Below are 24,261 nucleotides of genomic sequence, written 5' to 3'. Positions count from 1 at the left end.
ACCAGGACCAGCCTTTGAGTGACGCAAAGGCGTCAAGAACTCCCAGGCGTAGGACTGCGCGAACGAGGCTTGCGCATTGCGTGTTCTTGGAAGGGTCACGTGTGCAGCAGTTTTCTGGTTTGCCTGGTAGAAACCAGCTCGTACCTGTATTCCGGCTGGGAGAGGCGTGAGGGTAGAACCAGGATAGTGAAGTGACCTCATCCTGCAGCCGGATATGTGTTTGGCGTGTGAGAATCCGAATTTTGGATTGAAAAAGAAGCAAAGAGGCGGAGTAGGTTTGGTAGGAAAAATCCAGTTCGGGCTCAATCTTATGCAAATGTAATTGTGCCTGTTTTAGTCTAACCTTGTATGGGATTGCGTCTTTGCTAAATAGACCGGCCAAAATGGAAAGATTGTGCAGTTTTCAAGAACCCTTCCCCAGCCAACTTATTACAAGAGGCGAAGGATGGGGAAAGAGCAAAGTTCAAAAATTAGGCTGCATTTTGCAACTATGAGGTCTGTAATGTTGGTTTCAAAATAGTGATTGCAGACCAAATGAGTCAGTGCTGTTGCACTTACCGGGACGAATAAGTGGTTGACCTGCATTTCCCAAATTCCGGTTGCAACTCAGAACCCTCTTGCACTGGCCCAAACATAGAGATCCTTAAGTGAGCACAGAGCAGAAACAAAGCGAGAGCATCAGTCTCTCTAGTAGCAAAGTTGGAATTCAGTAGAAAAAGGATATTGAGGTCAAATTGTGCAGTGTTCACAGCCTTTCTGTCTGGTGATCTCCAACTGTGCCGGAGTTGTAGTCCCAAGACAGCAAGCTAGGGAAGGCTGACCTCAGTCCTACAAGTTGCAGAGTGTATGGAGCCCCCAATGTAAAACGACTCTTCAGATGGTAGAAAGCTATTTCTTTGTGCTTGTATATTCTGCACTGAACAACTGGATGACAGCATTTTCAAGGCATGGGGAAACCAGACTGCTGCAGTCATCTTCACTGCAAAAGTTAGTAAGGCAGATACCTGACCTCAGCTGTTGCTTTCAGCAAGCAAGTTTGAGGAACTGAGGCAAATAGTGGTGACAAAAGAAGTTCATAACTTTATCAACAAATAGATAAATCACTGTGTTCAAAAGCTATCAGTCATACTCAAATTTGAAACTGCTGATCTTAAAAACATGTAACATATCCCTGAGAGGAGTATCTATACTGGAGAATGCCCACCATGGCACCAATTTTTTAAAAAACTGCAGAAGGAATCTAAGATTATGGGCCAGTCAGTTTAATTTCTGTTCCAGGTAAATTGGTTAAAAGCTTTATTAAAGATACAGCTGATGGTATGTGGAAAGACAAGCCTTCCTGGAAAAGCAGAAAACATGATTTCTGTGAGCTTAAGTACTGCCTCAGCCATCAAAACTCTGGAATCTAAAAAGAGTTTTTGCCAGGTCAATTGGTGGGTTTCAACTGGGACAACCAAATACAAGAGCCCATCATGATACAAGAGAGCTTTGGTTGTGGGGCAGTATAGGAACTAAATAAATGATAATACAGTTCCAAGAATAAAACATGGGTTGTCAACATGGGTTGTTGCCTTCAAACTATCCACCCTGAGGGGATTGATCTAGGTTGACATGACAAGACGAACAGTCATGGGTAGCAATCCATAACAGGCTATTATGTCATGAGAACCTCGTCAGTATCTATCAGAAGAGCAGCTAGTATATCGAGTGAACAAGAGAACCGAGAAAGCATGGTTTATTAAAAATATGTAAAATATATTTTACAATATGCTCTCCCCACACTGAGTTTTATTAAATATGTACACTTTCACACATTAGACTTTGGGTTTTCTCCCCTGTGTAATGTGGCAATTTAGGAAACCATGGAAAGTCCTTAATTTCTATTTGTCCAAAGGCTCACAAGTGTTCATTTGAATCATTATGTTAGAAAATCTATTGAGGCACATGACAATTATTATGCAAAAGGATTAGCATGAATTGTAATATCTTTAATATGAACTTCATTAAGGGGCCGGAATGTTTTTTCATTCACTGGCAGTTTCTCCAGTTCATCCAGTGTATCCAAGCCATCAATTACTCTACAAAAGAAAAATAAAATAGTTATGAAACTCTTTGTACAGAAAGGCACAAGTTAAAAATTGTAAATGTTCAGCTTCTTAGGAGAACAAAATGTAAAAAATCCCGTATTATGCATCAGATTCCCTATGCAGTCATTTCTTCTGCTATGAAGAGAGCATTAGTTTACAGCTTTCATCCAGCACAAAATGAAATGAGACACTGTGTAACATATTTCATAGAGAGTTTTCACTGCTGTTTCCCCTTTCAATACAAATAAGCTCCTGACCGTGGGCATGGAAGGAGCAAAGAGCAGCTTAGAGTAAAAATACGTAATTTGCAAGTGACACTGAAGCTCTTACATGGAAGGCTCAGTGTGGGGGGAATCAGAAGGTACATAAGAATAATAGTTTTTGCAAGTTCCATTATCACAAGGATGATTGTGCATTATATGAAAATTAAAGGGCTTTGTATCACAATCTAGATGGTTTTCTCTTTACAGGTGCTAACACTTATGTTTTTGCTGACTTCACCATGTGGTATCTTTATATTGGACTTTCACATTAAATGCTATAGCTGGGTATAATGGGATGGGAGAGAATAGAAAGGCAGAGTGCGTAAAAAATTCTTAGAGGGGAAAGAAATGCTGTAGTGTTTCTCCATACAGTGAGAGCCAAGTGTGGTGTAGTGGTTAAGACCCAGGCTCAGGCGATCTGGGTTCTAGTCCCCTCTTGGCCATGGAGCTAACTGGTAACTTTGGGCCAGTCACAGACTCTCAGACCAGCCTACCTCACAGGGATGTTGCTGTGGGGATAAGATTGGGAAAGGGGGAGAATGATATAAGCTGCTTTGAGTTCATTATAATATAAAAGCGAGATATAAATCGAATAAATAAATAAATAAATAGCTTAAAAGGCTGTTTTAAATTTCAACTGCTCTGTTAAGGGAGGGAGGGAATCTTAAGATCTTTTGGTCCATGCAAGGCTTCTGAGCTCGGAGAAAAGCAGCAGGCCTGCATGAGTGCAGCTGAAAAGATCCACCTGCCATAGTGTTTCTCTACTTGCCCTAAAGAAAACATTACTCACTGCAGATGTTCTTCACCAAGTAGGATTGAAACTACATTACCTTCCAACTCAGTGTACTCTCTCCAGTTTTGAACTACAGCTCCTATCTGTCCTGGCCAGCACAAAGAACAGTTAAGGATGTGGTTCAAAACATACTGAGGACACCAAATTTGGGAAGGCTACTATTCATAGTTTTCCTATTATTCACATTAGCAGGTTCATCCATGTATTACTTACTTCCCAAAGACAGTGTATTTCATGTCTAGATGTGGCTGTTTGCCATAGGTGATGAAGAATTGCGATCCATTTGTATTCGGACCATTATTTGCCATAGAAACAACTCCACGGACACTGTGCTAAAAGAGATACATGGATAGAAACAAGCATTCACAACAGAAAAAGCAACACGGCCTTCATAATGCAGTCTAATACAGTCTAATCCTGTCATTCACCAGATGGTCTAAGGCAATTTAAAGCAGTCACGTTTGATGGCTGTGCTCTGTCCATGGATCTGTTTGCTAACTTTGTCTGATAATGGCAGCTTGTTGGTCTACACCAGTGATGGTGAACCTTTTAGAGACCAAGTGCCCAAACTACAACCCAGAACCTACTTATTTATCACAAAGTGCTAACACTGCAATAAAACCTGAATACTGAGGTTTTAGTTTAGAAAAAAACAACTCATACATTAGGGTCTTTTGTCTTAAAAACACAATACAGAGAGGAGCCATGTTCACATTCAGTGCCCCCAAGTCTGGGGACGCTGGGCTTGCTTGCATCCAGGCGCGAGCACTCCCTCCTTCCCTCTCTGCTCACCCCCAAACCAGCCACTGGGAAAGCCACAGGAGCTTTGGTGGCGCTTGAAAGTTTACCGGAGGAGCGGAATGGCAGACAGAGAGACCTAAATTAAAGGTGAGGAGAGGCTATCACTGATCCCTTCCATGCTTCCGTTGGGATCTTCCTCGAGGCGCCCCCACGGTGCTGCCAAGCCTTGGCGGGTGGGGAGGGGGATCCCTGCCACGCGCCCACTTGTCTCACTTTGCAGCAGTTCCAGCCTCCACTTTTCCTCGTTTTGGCCTCCCTCCCCAGGAAGTGCCATATTGGTCCCGGGCACCCTCTCTCTCTCCCTCCTTGCTCCAGCTGCTGCTCTGTCAGCTTGACCCCTCAGGGAGATGAGAAGGCAACTAGGTGAAGGGCCTTTTCTGTTGCTGCTCCCCATCTCTGGAACTCCCCCCCCCCCGGGGAAACAGGGGCAAATGCTCATGGCACAGAATAATAAGAAGAGGCTGAACTCCTTCAGTTCCTTGTACAAAGTTTCTCTTTTTCTTTACAGTCACCTCTTGTAGCTGACAGCATGGGTTCTGTTGACAGAATACCTCCGCTGGGTATTTAGGCATATATATCACCCTTTTTCACCAAGTATCAAAGTGGGGAACAAAATACAATGGCATAAAAAACAACAATAAACTAACACTAAAAACAGCACTATGCTATTAATCAGTGGAGAAACCCAAGTGCTCTGCTGTGGGCTACAAACCACGGCTGGCTGGGGCACACTTCAGGGAAAGCCTCCATAAAGAGGCAAGCATTAAGATGATGGCTGAACCGCAGGACTGTGAGGGCCGGTGCAACGTCAGTGCCAGCAGGCTCCAGAATGTGGGCAGCGCAACACTAAATGGCCTGCTACAAGTGCTCCTGAGGCAAACATCCAGGGTATGTGGCACCCTCAGAAGCATTTCTCTAATGATGGAGAAGTCAGAGCAGGGACATGGTCCCTCGGGTAACGCAGTCCCAGGATGTTCAGGGCTTATGGACTAATGACACCCTGAAAGCATTAATACATCCATCCGGACTTACGTTACCAAACTGTCCTGTTGCCCATGCACTAGCCTACCTGGATCTTGTACCTTCCACATGTGTTGGACTGTAACACCCACAACCCCCCAGCCAGCAGAGTGGCTGTAGCACAAAACATCTGGAGGGTGCCGGATTGAGAAGAGCTTCAATAAACCACATTGGGGGACAATAATACTTTCACCAGTGAAGAGGTGAGCAACCGGACCTGCAATAATTACACCGTTGCCTTAAAATGGAGGAGGTTTCCCCTTCAGGGAGCTGAGCGACAAAATGAACAAGTGTAACAGATAAGAAAACATACCTTTAAGTATTCACTGAATTCATCCTCAAACTTTCTGCCCCAAATGCTGTTTCCTCCTTTCCCTGAGCCTGAAAGAATTGGGGCAGGGAGAGAAGTAGGGCAATAGATTAACAGTGCCCCAAATGCAGGCCATCTATCACCAGTGGTGACCACCCTTCCCTGTATCCAGCACAATAGTTCACCTTCCCCACCTCAGAACATAGAGGAGGACTCCGAAAAGTGGAGAGATTCCCTCACTGGTGCAATGCATTGGAAAAAGGTAAGAGCACAGTGAAAAAATTCTTCAGAGCAGCCTAAGGGGGTCTGTCTGTTTCCTGTGTCTCCAAACCTGAGTGCAAATCAGAGAAACCTCACACTTATTACTCACACTCTCTGAGCATTGTGGAGGACTTTTGAAGATCATGGGACTACTGAGACCAGGTTGCTGGCTGAAAAGTGTGAGAAGGCAGTTTGCGGCGATCTCTAGCATGTTGGGGCCTACTAGATGCTTCTGTGCCATCACAAACCGACACACAAAAGTCCCCAGATTTTGGCTTGGCTTGCTAGCCGGCTGTTGGCCGTGACTCTGGTGGCAACTGTTTCATGTACAGAACGGACGATAGTAACTCCTTAACAGCAACCATGAATATAGGCAGCTATAAAGCCAAGCCAAAATCTGCAGACTTCTGTACGTCAGACTAATGGCACAGAAGCATCCAGTAGGTCCTGGGGTCCAACAAGTGGCCATCTCAATTCACACACAAATGTTTTGTTGATCAGCTACTAGGTCTTAAGTAATTCCCAAAATCTTCAGCCAGCCAGCCAACTGGTGTTTGTGCTATATGAAGAAAGCATGCCTAGACACGTCTCCATTTCAAGTTGAGCCAATGCCCTAAAAGCAAAACAATTAGAACCACGGACCCTTGAGCAGCACAAGTGTAAAATTGATAGTGCCATGTTATAGGGTATATATTTGCAGGGATGGAGAGCAGGCTGCACCCCCTGGTTTCAGAGTCCTAGCTTTAACAGAAGGAATTACCTGTTGGATCTCCTGTCTGCACCATAAAGCCTTTGATATTCCGGTGAAAAATACAGCCATTGTAGTAGTTACTGGCACACAGAGCCAAAAAATTCTAGAGAAAGAACAGGAATGTGAATTAAAAATTAAACCAGCAGCGACAGGTTAGAGAGGGGCACATTCTAAGCCCTTGTGTAGACATAGTGGCTATGTAGCGATGCCATTCTAAATTATGATCTGGTGAGATATGAACAAATTCAGCTTCCTCCCAGGATCAAGTGTTCCTCTCCTTCTTGAATGGCAGAGAGGTGGTGTATGAAAGCATCTGCTTAACTGTGCTTTCTTGTTTTGGCTGGACTGAAACTGTAGTTAATATTAACTATGAATATTATTAAACAAGACAACCTCAGATTATAAGTTTCTGAAACTGGGTTATTTAAACTAACCAGAGTTCCAGATCTAGACAAGATGGAAGGTGTTGTTAACCAGCTCTTAATATCTTCTACCTGTTAATAATGTAACCTTCACTTGATTTAGAACCTTTGTAACCTGGAAGACACAATGCATTTGAAAGTGAGCTGGGTAAATAAAATTAATTTGGAAATCAGATGGGGCAGAATATGATACGAAAGATATTAGGCTCTGAGTAGTTTTGATAGAAGAATATATTGTATTTAGCAGAGTGAATTTTTATATATTCCAAGTTGTTTTTTTATTATAGTTTAAAGGTACTATAATAAAATTTGTGAAATGAGACAGTCCCTGACTACGGACTTACCATCTATAAGATACAACACAAAGGAAAGGGGACTGGGGGGTGGGGGGGAGGAAGGAAAGAATGTTAATACTATTTAAATAATAGTGATAAATAAAAACAATGAATTGTCCACTATACAGTGAAACAGAGAAACCTGAGAAGCAGAACTGGGATAGATATGTTAACAGCCCAGCTGTTAACTGTTATGAAGCCCATAAAATAGTATGTCTGTGCATAAAGTATCTCACTTGTGAGCTCTTTGACTAGTGTATCGGAAAGCTGACTTTTATGTTTATTTAAATTTTGATGGGATATTTTGAAATGCATTATTAACAAGTGTTATGAAATGTTGATGTACCATTGTCTGACCAATGTTCTGATGCTGTTGTGAGCTTCTTGGGACATGGTTTCATCATGGAAATATGACATATAAATAAAGTTAAGACACAAGAAGATTTTACAGCCAGAACTTGCATAGTTCCTGTTAAATGCACCAATGTTTTATTCTTCATTCTCCCACCCCCTGCAACTTATTTTGATCTTACTTCCTTCTGTCTTACATTTCTATATGTTAGATGGTCCAAGTCATCTTGCATTACTTTTGTAATGTAGTGAAACTGGGGCTGTTTTGTCTGCTGCCAATGATACCTTATTGATGGGAAGTGTCAGTATTTTGCAAGTAAAGGTGGCAAATTAAAATGAATAGATTCATTCACTGCAGAGCCACAAGAAGCCAGAACCAGCCAGAGGCAGATTATTTACCTAGGTAAAAACAGAGAATGCCTCAAATTAAACTAGTTTAGCAGGTATAAAGCTTTCTCAATTATAGTATGCCTAACAGGGCAAGAAAATGCTTCATTTAATGCAGCTTTCGGCAATCTGGTGTCCCCCAGATGTTGTGGACTAGAACTCCCAGCATATGTAACCATTAATTATGCTGTTTGGGGCTGAATTTCAAGACATCTGAAAAGTATCAGGTTCACATCTTCTGCTATTGCACCCTTCTGAGAATTTGGTTTATACAATCTGAGAAGAGGTCAGGTATACTCACAACATCCACAATTTCATCTGTAAGTTTTGGTACTTACTTCACAAGCCTTGGGTGTTCTTTCACAGAAGAGCTCTATTTTAATATCTCCCACGTCAGAGTGCAGTGTCACAGCCTGGGGTGCAGGGGAGAGAATTCAACTGTTTTATTCACAGTCTTCTAAAAATAAAGCCAAATGTAACCAAATAGACATAAACCAGTTTAGAACTGATCATATCAAGTGGAACTGGATCAGCAGAAAGAAGTGCTCAATATTAAAATGCAGAGAGAGAAATGTCCAAATGCTATGTATTTTGCAGTCCTTTTGCAAATTTATTCCTGTGTTTAATTAACTTCTCCTTCTGCTGCTTCTCCTTCTTCAAATGTTGAGCTCAGAATCTTGGAATGCACACAATATTTTGGATCCAGACTTAATCTTATTTAGAGTCAAGGGGTTTGGTCCAGAACTTGTCTCACATGGACAAAGGGCTCCACTCACAGAAGGTGCCTCTTCCCAGTCTTTGGGAATCCCTTCTTCCGTAACAGCAGACACTAAGTCCCCTGTGCAGCATTTTCAGGGGCTACTAAGCAGATGAAGGGACCAGGGAAGACTATTTTGCCAGCAGGTTGACTAAATCTGGATACAACCCATTGAAATGAGACAAGTTAATCATTCTTAATTTAACACCCTTTAAGTTGCATGCAAGATCTCAGGCCTGTGGGCCAAATCCTGCCCACTGACAGTCCCCAGAGAACCCACCCCCCTTTCTTCCTAACTATCCCTCATCTGTTGCTTTCCCACCTTATGTTTCCCTGCAATTACAAAATATTGAAACAACTCTTCTAAGGCTTCATTATTGGAAAAAAGAGGTTTTAGCTAAAATATGTTAGCATTTATATTTTGACTCCATCCACTACTAGAATGTCCTGCCCTACAAAAACTTCTCCAAAATTGAATTTGGACCTTAGGCTGAAAGAGATCCCAAATTCCTGGTCTATACTAAACATAACGAAAGGCACAATCTTATTATTGCAGAAAAAAGGGCTGCAACTCCCAGCCTGCTACAGCCAGCATGCTGAATTCAACCTAGTATTGGAATGTAAGGAAGTCTCAGTTTATATAAGTATGCAGGTTTTCTAATAATGGAAACATGTTCCTTCTTGCAGGAATTACAAAGCAAAGGAGTTGTGTATGACTATTCAATTGTTTTCTGTTCAAAGATCCAAGGAATGTTTGGCAACAGCTTTGGCTATTAAGATGATGATGATGATGATGATGATGATGATGATGATGATGATAGAAAATAAAATTTCCAGTCAAGTGGAAAAAAATTCTCTAAAAGGCATTTCATCCTGGACTTCTGCCACCTGTTCTTATGTGTGGTTCACTGGCAGTTAAGACCCACTAAATTAAATGCATTTAATTAACTTTTTAAAGGTAAAACCATTACAGGTTAAGAGCAAGCCCAAACGTTCACGTGATGAAAAGAAAAAAAAAGAGCAATGGGAAGAGAGCATCAGTGACACTTAGGCAAAAGAGCAGACTCTCTTCGCGAGGTATACAGTGCTACATGCAATGCCAAGAAGGCAGAGAGCTTCTTGTGTTGCACAGAAGAACTTGGCCAGAACCACAGTCAGGGAGCTTGGAGTTCACAGACCAAATATCATCTAAGATTGAGATTACTAAGTAATCTCCCAGTTCATTTACCCGTTGCAACCACATGAACGAAGTCTGCCAAAAACACTAAAACGTGTGCTTTCCTCTCTGCTCCATTTTCAATATAGGTTCTGCACACAGTGTACCTTCCAGAGCTGTTGTAAGAGTTATTTACTCCTTTTACTCCTATCAATTGTGTCTTTAAGGACTGAAAGCCCTGAACTCAGAGGTTCCGATTATCCAGTGTAAGACAAGAGGAGGGTGGAAGCTACCTGCATCTCCCCGTCCTCCCAGCGTGCAGTTTTCACTAGCTAGGCTCTTTGTCCACGTATCCTGCCTCTCCAGTCTCCTCCACTTTGCTTACTGGAAAGGCCTCTTTCTCCCTCTACGCGGCTCCAAGGGTGATTTTCTAGTCTCAAAGGGCAGCCAGTTCGGTTCTTTCCGCAGTGGCTGCAAAAGCAGGGCAGGGGCGGGACGGGGGAGCAGGGATCCTTGACTCTCTTCCGAAGTCAGAATGCTGTCTCGGGCCTCAGAGGACGGGGATCTTCAGCACCCTATGGCCCCTTAGACAATGACCGGGGGCCATAGGATTGCTTTGTTACTGAGATAATGCAGAAGAAAGCAATGGCCTTATATTAAATAGGGAGAGCATTTATGGGTGGTCATTTCTCAGAAATGTCTTGCAAACAGCTAGACAAGAAGAGATTAAAACAACATGCCTCACCATCTCTGGTAGCGAGGAAAACGCAGCACGCCCGTCCAAACACTTCCTGCAAAACACCACTGCAAAAAGCAGCAGAGATGCAGCAGCACATCAGCGAACTGAGGAAGGTGAATCTTGACAGCCTAAGGGAGCGATCCTATGCATGCTTGACAATAAAAGCCCGGGAACACACAACGTAGCCCGCTGCAAGACTTTTTTCAGTTTAAAAATGTATAGGACTGTACCTTAAAAACAGAGTAATGGAAGGATACATTCTGCTCCAGTAACACAGGCGCAGAGAAAGTTCTTAATTGGGGGAGAAGGCTAAGCTGTCGCTGTTGGTTTAAATCGAGAAACTGTTTTGTGCTGCATAATATGGGGAATATTAGAAAATATCACCCCCCACTTTTAAACATGGTACAGCCCACGCCGCTTCTGCAGTACTCCATGATCCCGCGCATGGCCACCGGCCCTTTTGGACTACAACTCCCAGCATTCTTGACCACTGACCATGTTGGATGGGGCTGATGGGAGTTGCAGTTCAAAACGTCTGGCGGATAGTGGAAGGCGACAATAGCCTCGGCTGCTGTTTCCCTTGTGCGTTCTCCCGTGAGTTCCCTTCTGCGTTTATAGTTGCAGACGACAAGGCGAGGCTTTCCCGGGGAGGACGTCTGGGCCGCAAATCTGCGCGCTCAGCCTCCGACTGGCTTCCCGCCGGCCTGGTGGCGGCGCCTGCTCCGGTCCCGGCGTGCTCAGCCTTGCGGCTGGGAGAGCGCGCCCGCTCTGCGCCGGGGAAAGCGGGGCAGGAGGCGGCCGCAGGTGAGCATTGCGTGGAAGTAATCCCCATTCGAACCATGGGATTTATTTCAGTGTAGATACGTATCGGCTTGCACTGTTTAGGATTCTCAGGAGGAGGCAGAATCCCTACTTCTCCAGGTGGGAGCGAGAGGAAGGCAACAAAAAATGTTTGATGAACTAGAGAGAAAAAGGTGCAAATGCTATTTTATTTTATTACGTTTTTATATTGCCCCATAGCTCATAGGGCTCTCTGGGCGGTTACAAATGTGAAAACATACAGCAACAATCATATTTAAATGAGTAAAACAATAAAACCAAATAACAGTGGTCAACGACCTGCAGCAGTTAAGGTAAAATTAATGCACAGCATAGCTGCAGATACAATAAAAACAGAATTAAAACAGATCTTTTCTATTAAAATATCTGGAAAATGAAAAGATTACTTGGTGCTGAAAAGAAAATAAGGATGGCCCCAGGTGCATCTCCTCCTAGAAAAAGGTTCTTCTCCTAGTTATCACCCCCCCTTACTTTTTGGGGGGCTTTTCCCTGAGAAGAACCTCTTAGGGTCAGGCTCTGGGTGTTCTTTAAGATAACCTGGCCACAGATCATTCAGGGCTTTAAATGTTAGCATCATCAACTGGGCCCAGACCTCAGCTGGCAGCTGATGCAGCTGAAAGAGGACTGGCATGATACAGTATTGTGAGCTAGTCCTTGTTAGCCATGCTGCTCTGCTCTGCTCTGAATCAGTAGGAAAATGCCATTTTCAAAGGCAGCTCCTCATAGAGCATGTTCCACTAGTCCAAGCAAGAGGTTACCAGAGCATGGATCACTGTGGCCATGCTCTGCCTGTCCAGACAGGATTGTAGTGGGCAAGTGGGCCCAATGTGATAAAAGGTGCTCCGTGCCACTGAGGCCACCTGAGACTAAAGTGACCATTCTGGATCTGTTGCTAGTTCTAGTTCTAGCAAATGGCAAACCTGGTCCTTTAGGGGGAGTGCAACCCCATCCAGGAGAGGTTGAATATTGTCCAAACGGACTACCCTCTCTTGTCTGGATTGAATCTCAGTTTATTGGGCCTCATCCAGTCAATTACCGAATCCAGACATTGATTCAGAATAGCCACTGCCTCACTGGGGTTGGGTCAGGCTGGGGGGGGGGGTACTCTGTTTAACAGATCTGTAGAAACTTAAATGTGAAGGTCTCGTTCTTGCCCGCCCTCACTTGGAAGAAAAAAAAAAGGATTTAGTAGGGTTTACATCTGAGGAAACATGCATAGGACCATGCTGCACAAAGCAGTGTATTCAACAGAATCAAAATGCAGTTGAGTAATAAGGCTAGTTAGCATGGATCCGGCATTAGTAGCATATTTCCCAATTATTTGGGATGTCTCCCCCCATAATCTATGTGTGCGCACATGTTCATTACCAAGATAACATATGAGAGGAATAGGACATACGACAGTGTAGATTTGTATGTCATGACAACCCACACTGTGAATAAGAGTTGTCCATGAAACAAGGCACAGTGTGCCTAACAGTCAGTTGGGCTCCCTGTGCATTTTCCCGCCTTTCACTACTCACCCCTCCTGGTCCTTCAGTTGGCATCCCAGGGAGCTTGGCAGTTAAGGCCACCTTCTCTGCTCTCTCTACTTCAGCCATAAGCCCTATTTCAGTCTCCATGGGTTGTTTTGGTTTTTCCCCTGTTTTTTCAGAGATCAGTTTTTGCACTCACAGTGGTGTGAAATAATCTGCCTTGCCCAGGCAATAATCTGGCAGGTGTCAGGTCTGAAAGTGCAGCGGGTGCTCACTAAGGATATTAGTCCAGAGACCACAGAGCATTAAAACTGTGACTTTGCAAGCCTAACTGTGACAATTAGAAAGATGAAAATATCTGTGCACACTTGGGGCACCGATTTTTAAAAAAGTGGTGAAGCAGTGACAGCTCCTCCATTGTGCCGCATGAGCAATTGGCATGGGTTCTCACTGGCTTTTAACTTGGGGAAAAGGGGTGGGACGTGGGGGAAAGCCATGGCGAACAAACAGGGTCACAAGCACAGCTGAGGATTCCACGCCAGTGACAAGGACTGCACCATGCCATTTAGGCATCGATGAGACAGCAGTGCTGATGGTGGCCCAGGCAAGCTTAGCAAAAATGGCAAAGGGGTTTTGTTGCTCCTGCTGAGCATCTTACTGACCATTTTCATGGACCCAAGATGGGGTTGGTTGTCTAGGTTCAGACAACATGACAACCCATCATAGGTCCAACAATCTCTTGAACAAACTAGGGTTGTCAACAGGAAACAGTTCCGGTTCACATGGCATGACAGCCCACCATGATTTGTCACCTATGGTGACTTGTTGTATCACGCAAACCCAATCATGGAGAGTGTGTGCATGTGTGTGTGCATGTGCTTATCTGTGTGCTCAGCATTTGGGAACTTAGGAACTGCACGCACAAACTTATATTGTAAGCTGGTGCCATTATCTCGATACTGAAAATGGAGGGCAGAGGAGCTAGGGCAGCCTTCCCTAACCCGACACTTTCCAAATGTTTTGAACTTTAACTCCCATCATTCTCAGTCAGCATGGCCAATGATTAGGCGTGCCAGGAGTTGGTGTCCTCCAAGCGACTACAGATTGCACTGGATTGTTGAACAATGCAACTCAGTGCTGTTATCAAACTTCTTCCTTCTAGCTTAAACAAATGAACTGAAAAACCGACTGTATGGATTTCTGCAAATGTCTTCCACACTCCATACCCCCCCCCCTTGTTCCCATGGTCCCAGTGTCACTCAGCGGGATGTGATCTTGTGATGCCGTCCCTCCCTGATAACCCTGATGTTGCTGCCTATAAGGATAAATTGGGAAGGAAGGTGATTGCAGAATGGATATGGCAAACATAGGGTTATGAAGCTACTGAACTAGGTTTTACCAAGTGTTGGCAGTTTGCTAGCTCTAAACATATTGCACTGGAGGAATTGATCCCTCACTCAGCAGAAGTGTGATCCAAGAACCCACCTGAAACTTCCACTCCTTGTCCCGGTCCAGAAGCAGCAGGTTTTGGATTGCACTAGCAAATGCTTGACTCTTCTCTTGTGCTAGCAGTGGTTCCTGGTAATGTTAGTGCAGTAGCAGTATTGGATACTGCCCTCAGCCCCTAAGTTGACACATTCAGGATTGTTTAAACACAACCAGAGGCATATAAAACTGATCAGTGATCAGTTCTTTATGCATGCTTATTCAAAAGCCCATTGAGTTCAGTGAAATTTACAGCTGAACATGCATTGGCATGGAGCCTTGATTGTTGTGTCTTTCACAAAATCCAGGTGGGAAGTTTCCAGGTTTGGGGGCTAATACATTGAATCTGTTTGAATATAAATTGTGTGGTTATCTTTGGGCATTAACTAGGCTCTCACATATTACTTTGTGAAAGAAAATAAATCTCAGATTTATATCTCTTGTGATTAATGAGATTGTTTGGAATCCTCGAAAGGTTAGAAAAGTGGCTTGACCATATATATTTTATAATATGAACTGTTTTTACATCATCTACCAGTGTTTTTAAAACAGTATGTTTGGGAAGCTAATGATTTTGCAAAAAAAAAAAAAAAAGGCTTTAGATGTTGCTATTTGGAGTGCGAATGTTTGAATGAGGGCAACAAGTGTCTTGTAGTACTATATTTCATGGTGGATTCTCTTGTTAGTTTCAACCAGCCGACTTCACACTTTAGTTTTTGTAGTCTTTTGACATCGTATGTTTTATTTCAGTATTCTTAATTGTTTGAGGTTCTTTAGCAATCTGAATGCGACGGTCTCACCTGAAGCTGATTGCACGGCGCATCTTATGTGTTCAGCCTGTGATTGACTTGGCCTCGCGATCCTTCATGGAGCTGAAGCTTCTGGTTTCTTCCTTAAATGACTTTGCTTCGCTCTCACTGGCTGAAAGTTGGGACAATGTGGGGCTTCTGGTTGAGCCAAGTCCTCCCCATACAGTCAATACCGTCTTTCTGACCAACGATCTGACGGAGCAAGTGATGGAGGAAGCTGTGCAGAAAAAAGCAGATCTCATTCTCTCTTACCACCCACCCATTTTCCAACCACTCAAACGTGTAACATGGAATACATGGAAAGAACGTCTGGTGATCCGAGCCCTGGAAAACAGAATTGGCATTTATTCTCCTCATACAGCCTATGATGCCATACCTCATGGAGTTAATAACTGGCTTGCCAAGGGACTTGGTAAGACTCGTTTGTCTTTAGAAATTAAATACATTTCGGGAATTATATAGTGGCACAAGGCCAGAGTAAAGACCACCACATGAACTTGTGTTTTAAAAGCTTATGCTTCTGGCATCCCCTAACATTTTAATGTTGTTGCTGTTGTTGAAAAGTGCTATACAGAAGCTCCAAGGTGGGGTAACTGAAAGAAGTGGCTTGCAGACGGATGGCTTTGCTTGGGAAGCCAGTTGTCTGTCTTTTGGGCAAAGGTGAGAGAACATGGAAAGCAGATGATAGATGGGAAACCCCGGCTTAAGGGAGTGGGCTCAGAAATCACCTCTGCCCTTTTGTCACTGTTCACAAATTTCCTCTTTTCCTCAAGGGTGGAAATTTCTCCCAGTTATGTCCCCAACTATTTTTTTTCTGAGCCAGGGTTTTCAGAGTCTAAAAACCACTGTCTGGGCTTCCAGGTAGGCAGGAGTGAAGAAAGGCCAGCCACCACCATGTGCATTACGGGAAGGCAAGTGTGGGAAAACAGGAGCTCATGGCCTGATTTGTTAGCTCTGTAGACTCATTAGTGACTGTAGATGAGGTGCCATAAGCATTAGGACCTCAGAAATTTGAAATAATAAAATGTGGCAACTCAATCACATGAACAAGGGCTACTGGATTTACCTTAAAGCTTGCATTAAAGAATCATAACATCAACCAGGACTGTGAAAATTCCTGTTTTCTTGTCATCTAGGAATTTATATTCACTGAAGGGCTGCTTACTAAGAACCGGAAACAGGCTGAACAGCAATCTGGTCCACATCTGTTTAGCAAAAGCACATGGTGCAGGTCTTTGGAACCCTCTGCAGTACACATTGTGAGAACAGGGGACAGTGACACATCCAGATGCTCCTTGGTGTCCAAAACGCTTTGCATAAAAACAATCAGACATGCACTGTAGTGGAGGTTAGTAAGGACCAGACAAGCACATCTTTGCTGGCATAAAGCCAGTGCAGTGTAGTGGTTGAGTGTGCCGGGGTGGGAGTCAGGAGACCCACACAGCCATGTAGCTCACTGGTTCATTTGGGGCCAGTCACTGTCAGCCTAACAGACTCTCAGGGTTGGTCATTGTTGTGACAATAAAATGGACAGGAAGGGGACAATGATGTAAGCTGCCTTATGTTCCCCGCAAGAGGAAAAACAGGCAGGGCGTACATGAGATGAAATGTAATGTGCCGCTAATAAATGTCTTTAAACAATACAGATTGAGCCTTGCATTTAAGCATTAGCCTGATAGCCCTTGATGACAAGGAATTTCATACAGGTGAGTGAGTGGGTGGCTGGACAATGCATGGAATGCTCTTTCTGGCCTCCACACCCAGCCTAAAAACAAAGAGGGCTGCTAGAGTAGGGAAACCCTCTTCTTTAGACCCTGAAAACGCAGCAGGCTGCTTACAGAAAGGCTAGAACTTTCTATCCCTCCTCTGCCAGGCCACAAAAGGTTAGTTGAAAAAAGTGGGCTACCAACCTTTCTGAACTTACTTACAGGACTGAAGCTGAAGCTATACCTATATTTCTGTTACATTTCTAGCCTGGCTTTCCCCCAGGGAGTCCGAGGTGGGATACATGATCCCTCTTTGCTTCTATTAATACAATAGAAGTAGTATTGCAGTGGAAGAGGCCAGCCTAAGAGTCCATGCCTGACCCAGAGTCCATGCCTGACCCAAAGTCACCCAATGAGCTTCAGGGCAGAGTGGGGACTAGAACCCAGATCTCCTGAGTCCCAATCTAATACTCTAAGCACTATACTGGCTGTCTTTAGTAACAATCATTTAATTGTTGTTTAATTTAAGGCAAAATCCTATGAATGTTGAGAAAAAAGTCTGCCTAAACATGCATAGGACTGTACGCTTAATCTTGCTTGCTGCTTGCTTATACTTATAAAAGCACTTCAGATATGTATCATGCTGATGAATGAATCAACTGTAAAGAAATTCAGCCAGTATATATTATAAAAATAATGGTACAGTGTTTTTTTTAATTTAGGACATACATGTTGGTTGTTAGGAACCTAGATCTTAGCCAAATGTGTTGCATGCATCATTCAAGGTGTTGCTTTGTTTTTCCCAGGGGCCTGCAGCTTAGTTCCTCTGCAACCTGCTATTGCATGCAAGCATCCCACAGAGGGGTGTTACCGGCTTGAATTTAGTGCCAGCTCTGCAGAAGACCTAGAAACAGTTTTGTCCAGTGTGCGTGCAATGCCAGAGGTGTCACTCATCACAACTCTCCCTATCAGGTATTTCTTTCTGTTGTTACCAAACTTCTGGTTGCCAGAACATTAAGCACTCATATTTTTAAAGTGGGTTGGCATCTTTGTTCATACTAATAGAATGTTTGTAGGCAGCCAGTATTTTTCCAGAAAATCTCTATGGCGTAATTGAAAGTAAGGAGCAGGCCTCCCCCCGCCCCCACCCAAAGTTCATAATTACATAGTCTCTGATTCCTGACTTGAGAAGATCTTCTGTAGCAACAATAAAGCTTGAATATCAGGCAAAGCTGTGAAAAAGCCATGTTGCATCAGACCAGTAGCCCACCCGGTCTAGTACTTCATTCGCACGCTGGCAAACTAGCTGCCACTTGGAAGGGTACAAGATGTCTGTCTGCCCAAGCTTCTTAGAAACTGGAGAATGCAGGTCTGCCACCTCCGATTACAAAGGTAGCTCATAGCTGCAAGGGCTTCATTTTGTTCCCCATGCTTTTTAACATCTACATGAAACTGCTGGTCATCTGTAGGTTTGAGCTGAAGTGTCATCACTGATGACACTCGGCTCTACCTCTCATTTTCATCATCTCCAGGTGAGGCAGTGACTGTTCTGAACTGGTGTTCTTGGTAATGGACTGAATGTGGGCCAATAAGCTGAAGCTCAGTCCAGATAAGATGGAGGTACTGTTGGTGGGGAGTCCATCTGATCAACTGAGGAATTTTCGACCTATTCTGGATTGGGTTGCAGTCCCCCTAAAGGTCTGCAGCCTTGGAGCATTCCTGGGTCCCAAGTTGTCACTTGTTGCCCAGGGAGACTTGGTTCCCAGGAATGCTTTTTATCAGCTGTGTCCCTGCTTGGACAAACAGTGCCTTGCCACAGTTATCAGAAGAGCTTATCCCTCTATGTGCTGATTCCACTTTTAATAATGTTTTCTACCAATTTACCCAAAACCTAAAAGCTTAATTAGGTAGGAGTGTCTGTTCCAGAGACATTTCTGATCAGCTTGGTTTAGTACAGTATCTTGTATTTCGTATTTGCATTCTATTAGTCATATCGTAAAGTCAGTATTATTTTCTTAATATTAGATATGTTGATATGAGAACTTTGTTACTTCTATGAGAAGTAAAGGCAAACAGCCACAAAATCAAATTCAAAAATCAAAATCACAAAACTGGTTACAAGTTTAAAGGTAGCATTGGGTACAAAACTGAAATAAAGCATCGTTACCACTTGTCTAGAAGCAAGGGGCAGTGATGGGTCCAGACGATTCTTTCTTGGCCAGCCGTTGCAGATGCTGGCCATGACAACCAAGGGCCATATGTCTGATCATGGGAGGACTCAGAAAAGGACACCCAGAGATACTGCCAAGTTCTTAGATAGCCTTGTGAGGGAAAGTGCTTCCTGAGATACTACTAGGACTTTCAGGGTCAAAAAACAGCACTTGGAGTTAAGAAACTACTAGAGAAACTTTGGTGTTTGATCTACTCTGTTACCTCCAGGCAAAGCCCTGGCAGCTGTGTTCTGAGCTGACTGAAGTATCCAGTCTGTCTTCCGTGTGAGTACTCCATGTAAGATATATCACAGTAATCTACTCTGGTAGTTAACTACAGTACTGATGACTAGAGCCAGGTCTAATTTTTCCAGGAATGACTGCAGCTCTCATACAGAATGACTGCCACATAAGCAGGGCTGAATTCAGAGATACTCTTGAAGCTTCAAGAGTATGCTTCAAGAGGAGTGCAACCCAGCCAAAGCAGGTTGTGGACCTATTCCTAGAACAGATCCAAAGTAACTCAGTCAGCATCAAGCACTTTTTCCACCCATCCAATCTAAAACTGCCATTAGTTCAAATCTTCCACTGTACCTTCAGGATCAGATGATGCAAATGAGAGACAGTGAGCATGTGCTGGGTGTTCTCTGGATAGGATATGCTAGCCCATATTTCTAGATGCCATTGGCCTGCACGAATAAAATACATTAAGCCACAGGGGGAACAAAGATGCATCCTTGCAGCACTTTGTATGTTAAAGGCCAGTGGTGAAAGAATAGCCGCAGCTTTTGGGAGCTGCCCTTGAGAGCAGGGGTAGGCACTTTGTGGCCTTCCAAATCTTTTGCCCTACGGCTCCCATCATCCCTCATCATTAGCCAGGGCTGACGGGAACTGCAGGCCAAAAATCTGGAGAGCCACAAGTTGCCCTTTCATGCTCAAGAGAGGACTCAACTAACCTTTTAATACTGTGTATCCAAAGCATGACAGAACAGTTACATTAATTTTTTGTAAAAACTTCCTTATTTTTCCAAGGACTCAGGATGAAGAGCAGACACGAATCAGCTTGAACTGCACCCAGCGAGCCTTGATGCAAGTGGTGGCCTTGCTCTCCCAGAACAGCCTTCTCTTCCAAAAGACTGAAATCCTGTCCTTACAGAAGGTAAACCACAAGTTGAGCAGGTGCATGTCTGGAGCACAGGGTGTCTTAGAAAGCAGACTGCCCTAAAGGTGGAAATGTTGTAGGAACATCTTTGCTAAAAGATTCTAGTTCCTCACTGGAGCCAACTGCAGGTACCTGGTAGCGACTTTCACTAGGTTAGCAGCTTGGAAAAAACCCATACGACGACCCAGCAGACAATCATGGGTTGTGGTTTCCTCCTTCCCCCTCTGCCCTCCCACAGATGTCTCATGGGACATCTCAGAAAGGAAAGGTGCTTGCCCTTTATTCCCCACTACTAGGGGTACTTGGAGATCTTGAAAGCTGGCTGTCAGGTTTTCCCAACAGCTTTAAGCAATCCCTCCAGTGACACCTCGAAGGGGCTGCCCTGCATATTTTTAAAGAACTTGTTTGCACATAAAATTGTGCATTTTTTTCATTTTTATGTCCTTTGTGCACAAAAATAAATTCTTACCACAGTCACACAACTGCAGGGATTTTAAGCCTCAGCTATATTAGGGTCAGGGGTTCCTGCTGCCAAGGGGTTGCAGTCTCCTCCCAAAAAAAGTCTTAAAGGGAAAACAGCCACTATGAGTCCCAGTTGGCTTGCATTAAGAAGGTTGGTGCCAGCTGCCCCAAGTGCTGCTTGGACTCTTTGGAGGTGGCAGGCAAGGCACTCTCCTGGGAGCCCCCTTTAAAAAGAGGCAAGGAAACTTTGCTCACTAGCTGATTCACTATACCCATGATGCCATCTGGGTTCAGACAACACAAGAATCCAGAGTACATACAGCAACCCCTAGGACAAGGTATGGGTTGTTGGGATGGCTTGTGGCCCACAAACAAGCCATCCTGGGGAAATTGGTGTAGATTCACACAACATCACTACTTCTTATGGCTCGTGCAACCAATCATTGGGTCATATCTCGCATCTCTGCAAGGTTAGGAATGCATACAATTGGAGACAAATTAAGACATCAAGTGGGAGAACCTGAAACTGTACCAACTGGCCTTAAGATATGGGAGTTAAATATTACAGGCCATTCCTATACCTGCTAACTTAGGAGCCAGCCCCACTGAAATAAGTTGCACTGAATCAGTGGGGCTTGCTCCTAAGTAAATGTGTAAAGGACTGGCAGCCAAACTGAATAGTTCTTAGCACAAACAATAGGTGGCTTTTGAGGCAAAAAAGCATTAAGAAACAGCAAGTACTGTATCATACAAAACTTTAGGACAACTTACACTGCCTGTCTTTGAAACTAATTTGACTATCCACTCTTGTTGACTTGCAGAAGATACACATGTCTTAACACTTCAAAACTAACTCTTTAATCTCTGGTTCTTCTTAGCCACTACTTGAAGATACTGGTGTGGGGCGCTTATGCACACTGAAGGAGCCAGTCTTGATATCCGAATTGATTGAGCGAGTGAAATGCCACTTGAGCCTGTCTCATGTTCGCCTAGCTCTTGGAGCAGGGAAATCACTGGGTACAGTATATTTTCTCAGGACATGTCACAGATGACAGCCACAGACTTGTGGTACTTGCTCCCCAATGGTGGTTCTATTCAGCCCTGCATCTCTGCTCTGGCAAGCAGCAGGTCTCAGGCATAGGGAGGCTTTTCCCGGCCTGCTTCCAAGTTTAACTGGAGATGATGGGGACTGAACAAAGTATGTTTTTGTCAGGGACAACAGCATACAGAATTTATTCTTCTTGCATATCATCTTCCAGTTCTGTTAAACAACCGGCATGACTGTGATGGGGAGGAGAGTGCACAAGGGACTATTGTCACATTGCTGACTCCCTAGAATTACACTTCCCATAGGACACCAAAAAGTGGGGGAGAGGGCAGGAGGTGGGGAGAATCTCAGTCATAGGAAGGAGTTTAAGTGTGTGGAGGGCAGATGGACCTGAAGGGGGTCTGAGGAAATGCACACCTGTATATAGCTTCTGGAACAATGCCAACTGCCACAGGCAGCCCCCCACAGGAAAAACATCCAGCTGGAGCAGGGGGTCAGACTAAATGGCCTGGGAGGCCCCTTCTGACTTGCTCAGTTTCTGTATTGCCTAGCTCTGTCTAGAATTTAAAGCATTTAACGATACTGTTGCCTGTTTTGTAGAGTCTCCTGTGAAGGTGGTTGCTCTGTGTGCTGGCTCAGGAGCTAGTGTTTTGCGAGGCACAGAAAGTGATCTCTATCTCACAGGTAAAAACTTTCATTCAAACAAAATGTTCGAAAGCTTCCCTCTTAAGAAGAATCTGTTTAGCTGTCTTGGAATCTAGGAGGAAACACTGAATAGTCCCAGCTGATGGCTAAACTTGCCTGAATATAATATCCATTAAGAAAACCCTTCTGCAAAACAACTTACAAGTGAAACACCCAAACCTGACATAGCTTAGGCCTGGGAGAAATGAGACAAAAATGGATAGACAAGGGGCTTGCATGGCAAAGACCCAGCAGACCCGTCGGGGACATGAAGGGAAGCGCAGGCACCCCTCCAGTATGCCGTCATCCTGCCTGCCCATGTGTTTCTTTGTGGGGGAAATGGGGCTGTATTTATGTAATGTGTGTGTCACTTGCTTCCTTCCAAGGAACTCGGTTGCTTATGTGGTCTGCTTCTCTATTTTATCCTCACAAAAAGCCTGTGAATTTGGTTGGAGCGAGAGTCAGTGACTGGCTCAAACTCACCCAGGGAGCTTCATGGCCTACTGGGGACTAGATTCTGGGTCCCTCAGCTCCTAGTCCGGCACTCTAGCCACTATGCTGTACTGGCTGTCTAGGGTGGGTTGAATACAGGACTTCACTGTTGGGCATTGGAAATCCATTTCCCAGGCTGAGTCCAGAACTTTGATATACTTCCATGCTAGAATTATTATATTATGCATTTTAAGCATTTTACGCCACTCTTTGATCGAAAAGGTTTCAAGATCAGCTTACATATGATCAATAACAAAGAAGTCTTTTGACTCTTCTCCATCTTAATCTATTACAAGTGAAGTAGCCCAGTCCCTCATATAATTGATCTCACCTTGAATGTATTCTAGGCGAGATGTCTCACCATGATGTGCTGGATGCTGTTTCAAGAGGGATAACTGTGATTTTGTGTGAGCACAGCAACACTGAAAGGGGTTTTCTCCTGGAGCTGCAAAAAACACTGACTGCACACCTTGAAGAAAAAATCTGTGTCATAGTTTCTGAGAGAGATCAAGATCCTCTGCAAGTGGTATAGGCAAATATGTTCACATTATGAAATCCAGAACATCAATGTATATTCTTCAGGAGCATAACGTATAGCAAACAGGAAAAGCAGGCAGAATATTGGCAATCTCATTTCCAAAGTGCTGGTAACTGACAAACTGTTTGCAATTTGACTTTCGTTATAAAGCAACAAAAATGATGTGTTTGAATGTTTATTTTAATTTCCCTTCATCTCAAAGACATGAATTCTTCAGATCTGTATTTTTGAGCAGCATACATGACATTTTCCTATGTTAGAGTGACAATTCTGTGGGATAATTTAGTCTGAATGAAAGTGATTCACCCAAGGCTACCCAGGAGGGAGATTCTAACCCAGTGTTTACTAGAACACATCCAACATCTCATGCACTGTGGTGGCCAATGCAAAAAAACCTCAATTATTAATCCAGTCAGTTCAAATAGAAAGCTCTGAAAGAAGCAGGTTTTGTGGTGGCATTAAAGTCTATATAAGGCCGTCAACTTGAAATTCTTTTCTTCCACTGGAGTGGCAAACAGATCCTGATGTAAACTTGGTACAGATTACCTTAACCCTGACTTACCATTTAAGGGGTAATAGCTGGTGTACATGAGTATTTAACAGTGCAATCCTAGGCATGTTTACTTAGCCAGTAGGCCAAACTGAAATCAGTGGAAGTATCCCAGGGTAACTTTGATTAGGATTACAGAGTCTCTTTCTCAACCTTATCCAGAACTCAATTTTCAATCTTTAGCAAAATGTTCAGGAGTCTAATAAATATCTTCTGCATTATTAAAGTGCAAATAAGTATTTTCAGTCTATGTTTGCAGTTGATGCTGGGCAAGAAAGATTAGCAACAGCTGAAATATACAACTTAGGCTTCTTTCCTGTGCATGAAATGGATCTTTTCTAAAATCGGAAAACAGTAATTGTTATTG

The 24,261-nt window shown here is 43.7% G+C and overlaps 2 protein-coding genes across 9 annotated transcripts; one reads left to right on the top strand and one right to left on the bottom strand.

The window, feature by feature from the left end:
• The first annotated feature begins 96 nt into the window (after positions 1-96).
• NIF3L1 (NGG1 interacting factor 3 like 1) lies at positions 97-23,506 on the top strand. Of its 6 annotated transcripts, none has more exons than XM_044432068.1 (7): positions 97-271; positions 15,002-15,454; positions 17,555-17,720; positions 19,991-20,117; positions 21,461-21,599; positions 22,231-22,314; positions 23,154-23,506. In XM_044432068.1, the coding sequence occupies exons 2-7, from the start codon at positions 15,019-15,021 to the stop codon at positions 23,336-23,338; spliced, it is 1,137 nt and encodes a 378-aa protein (XP_044288003.1). In that variant the 5' UTR covers positions 97-271; positions 15,002-15,018; the 3' UTR covers positions 23,339-23,506. The 6 variants fall into 6 exon arrangements, with proteins under 6 accessions (XP_044288003.1, XP_044288002.1, XP_044287998.1 ...); XM_044432067.1 differs by lacking the exon at positions 97-271 and adding an exon at positions 10,956-11,027; XM_044432063.1 differs by lacking the exon at positions 97-271 and adding an exon at positions 10,957-11,237 and having other exon boundaries at positions 15,011-15,454.
• On the bottom strand, positions 1,719-11,064 carry PPIL3 (peptidylprolyl isomerase like 3). Of its 3 annotated transcripts, none has more exons than XM_044432073.1 (6): positions 10,929-11,064; positions 8,120-8,194; positions 6,296-6,389; positions 5,278-5,345; positions 3,357-3,475; positions 1,719-2,078 (listed from the first exon to the last, which is right to left on the bottom strand). In XM_044432073.1, the coding sequence occupies exons 1-6, from the start codon at positions 10,929-10,931 to the stop codon at positions 1,955-1,957; spliced, it is 483 nt and encodes a 160-aa protein (XP_044288008.1). In that variant the 5' UTR covers positions 10,932-11,064; the 3' UTR covers positions 1,719-1,954. The 3 variants fall into 3 exon arrangements, with proteins under 3 accessions (XP_044288008.1, XP_044288006.1, XP_044288007.1); XM_044432071.1 differs by lacking the exon at positions 10,929-11,064 and adding an exon at positions 10,435-10,624; XM_044432072.1 differs by lacking the exon at positions 10,929-11,064 and adding an exon at positions 10,440-10,624.
• Positions 23,507-24,261: the final 755 nt, after the last annotated feature.

The sequence above is a fragment of the Varanus komodoensis genome, unplaced genomic scaffold, assembly GCF_004798865.1.
Source record: "Varanus komodoensis strain SLA01 unplaced genomic scaffold, ASM479886v1 scaffold23, whole genome shotgun sequence".
In the NCBI taxonomy this organism is placed as follows: Eukaryota; Metazoa; Chordata; class Lepidosauria; order Squamata; family Varanidae; genus Varanus; species Varanus komodoensis.
This window is presented reverse-complemented; position numbering and strand designations above follow the sequence as displayed.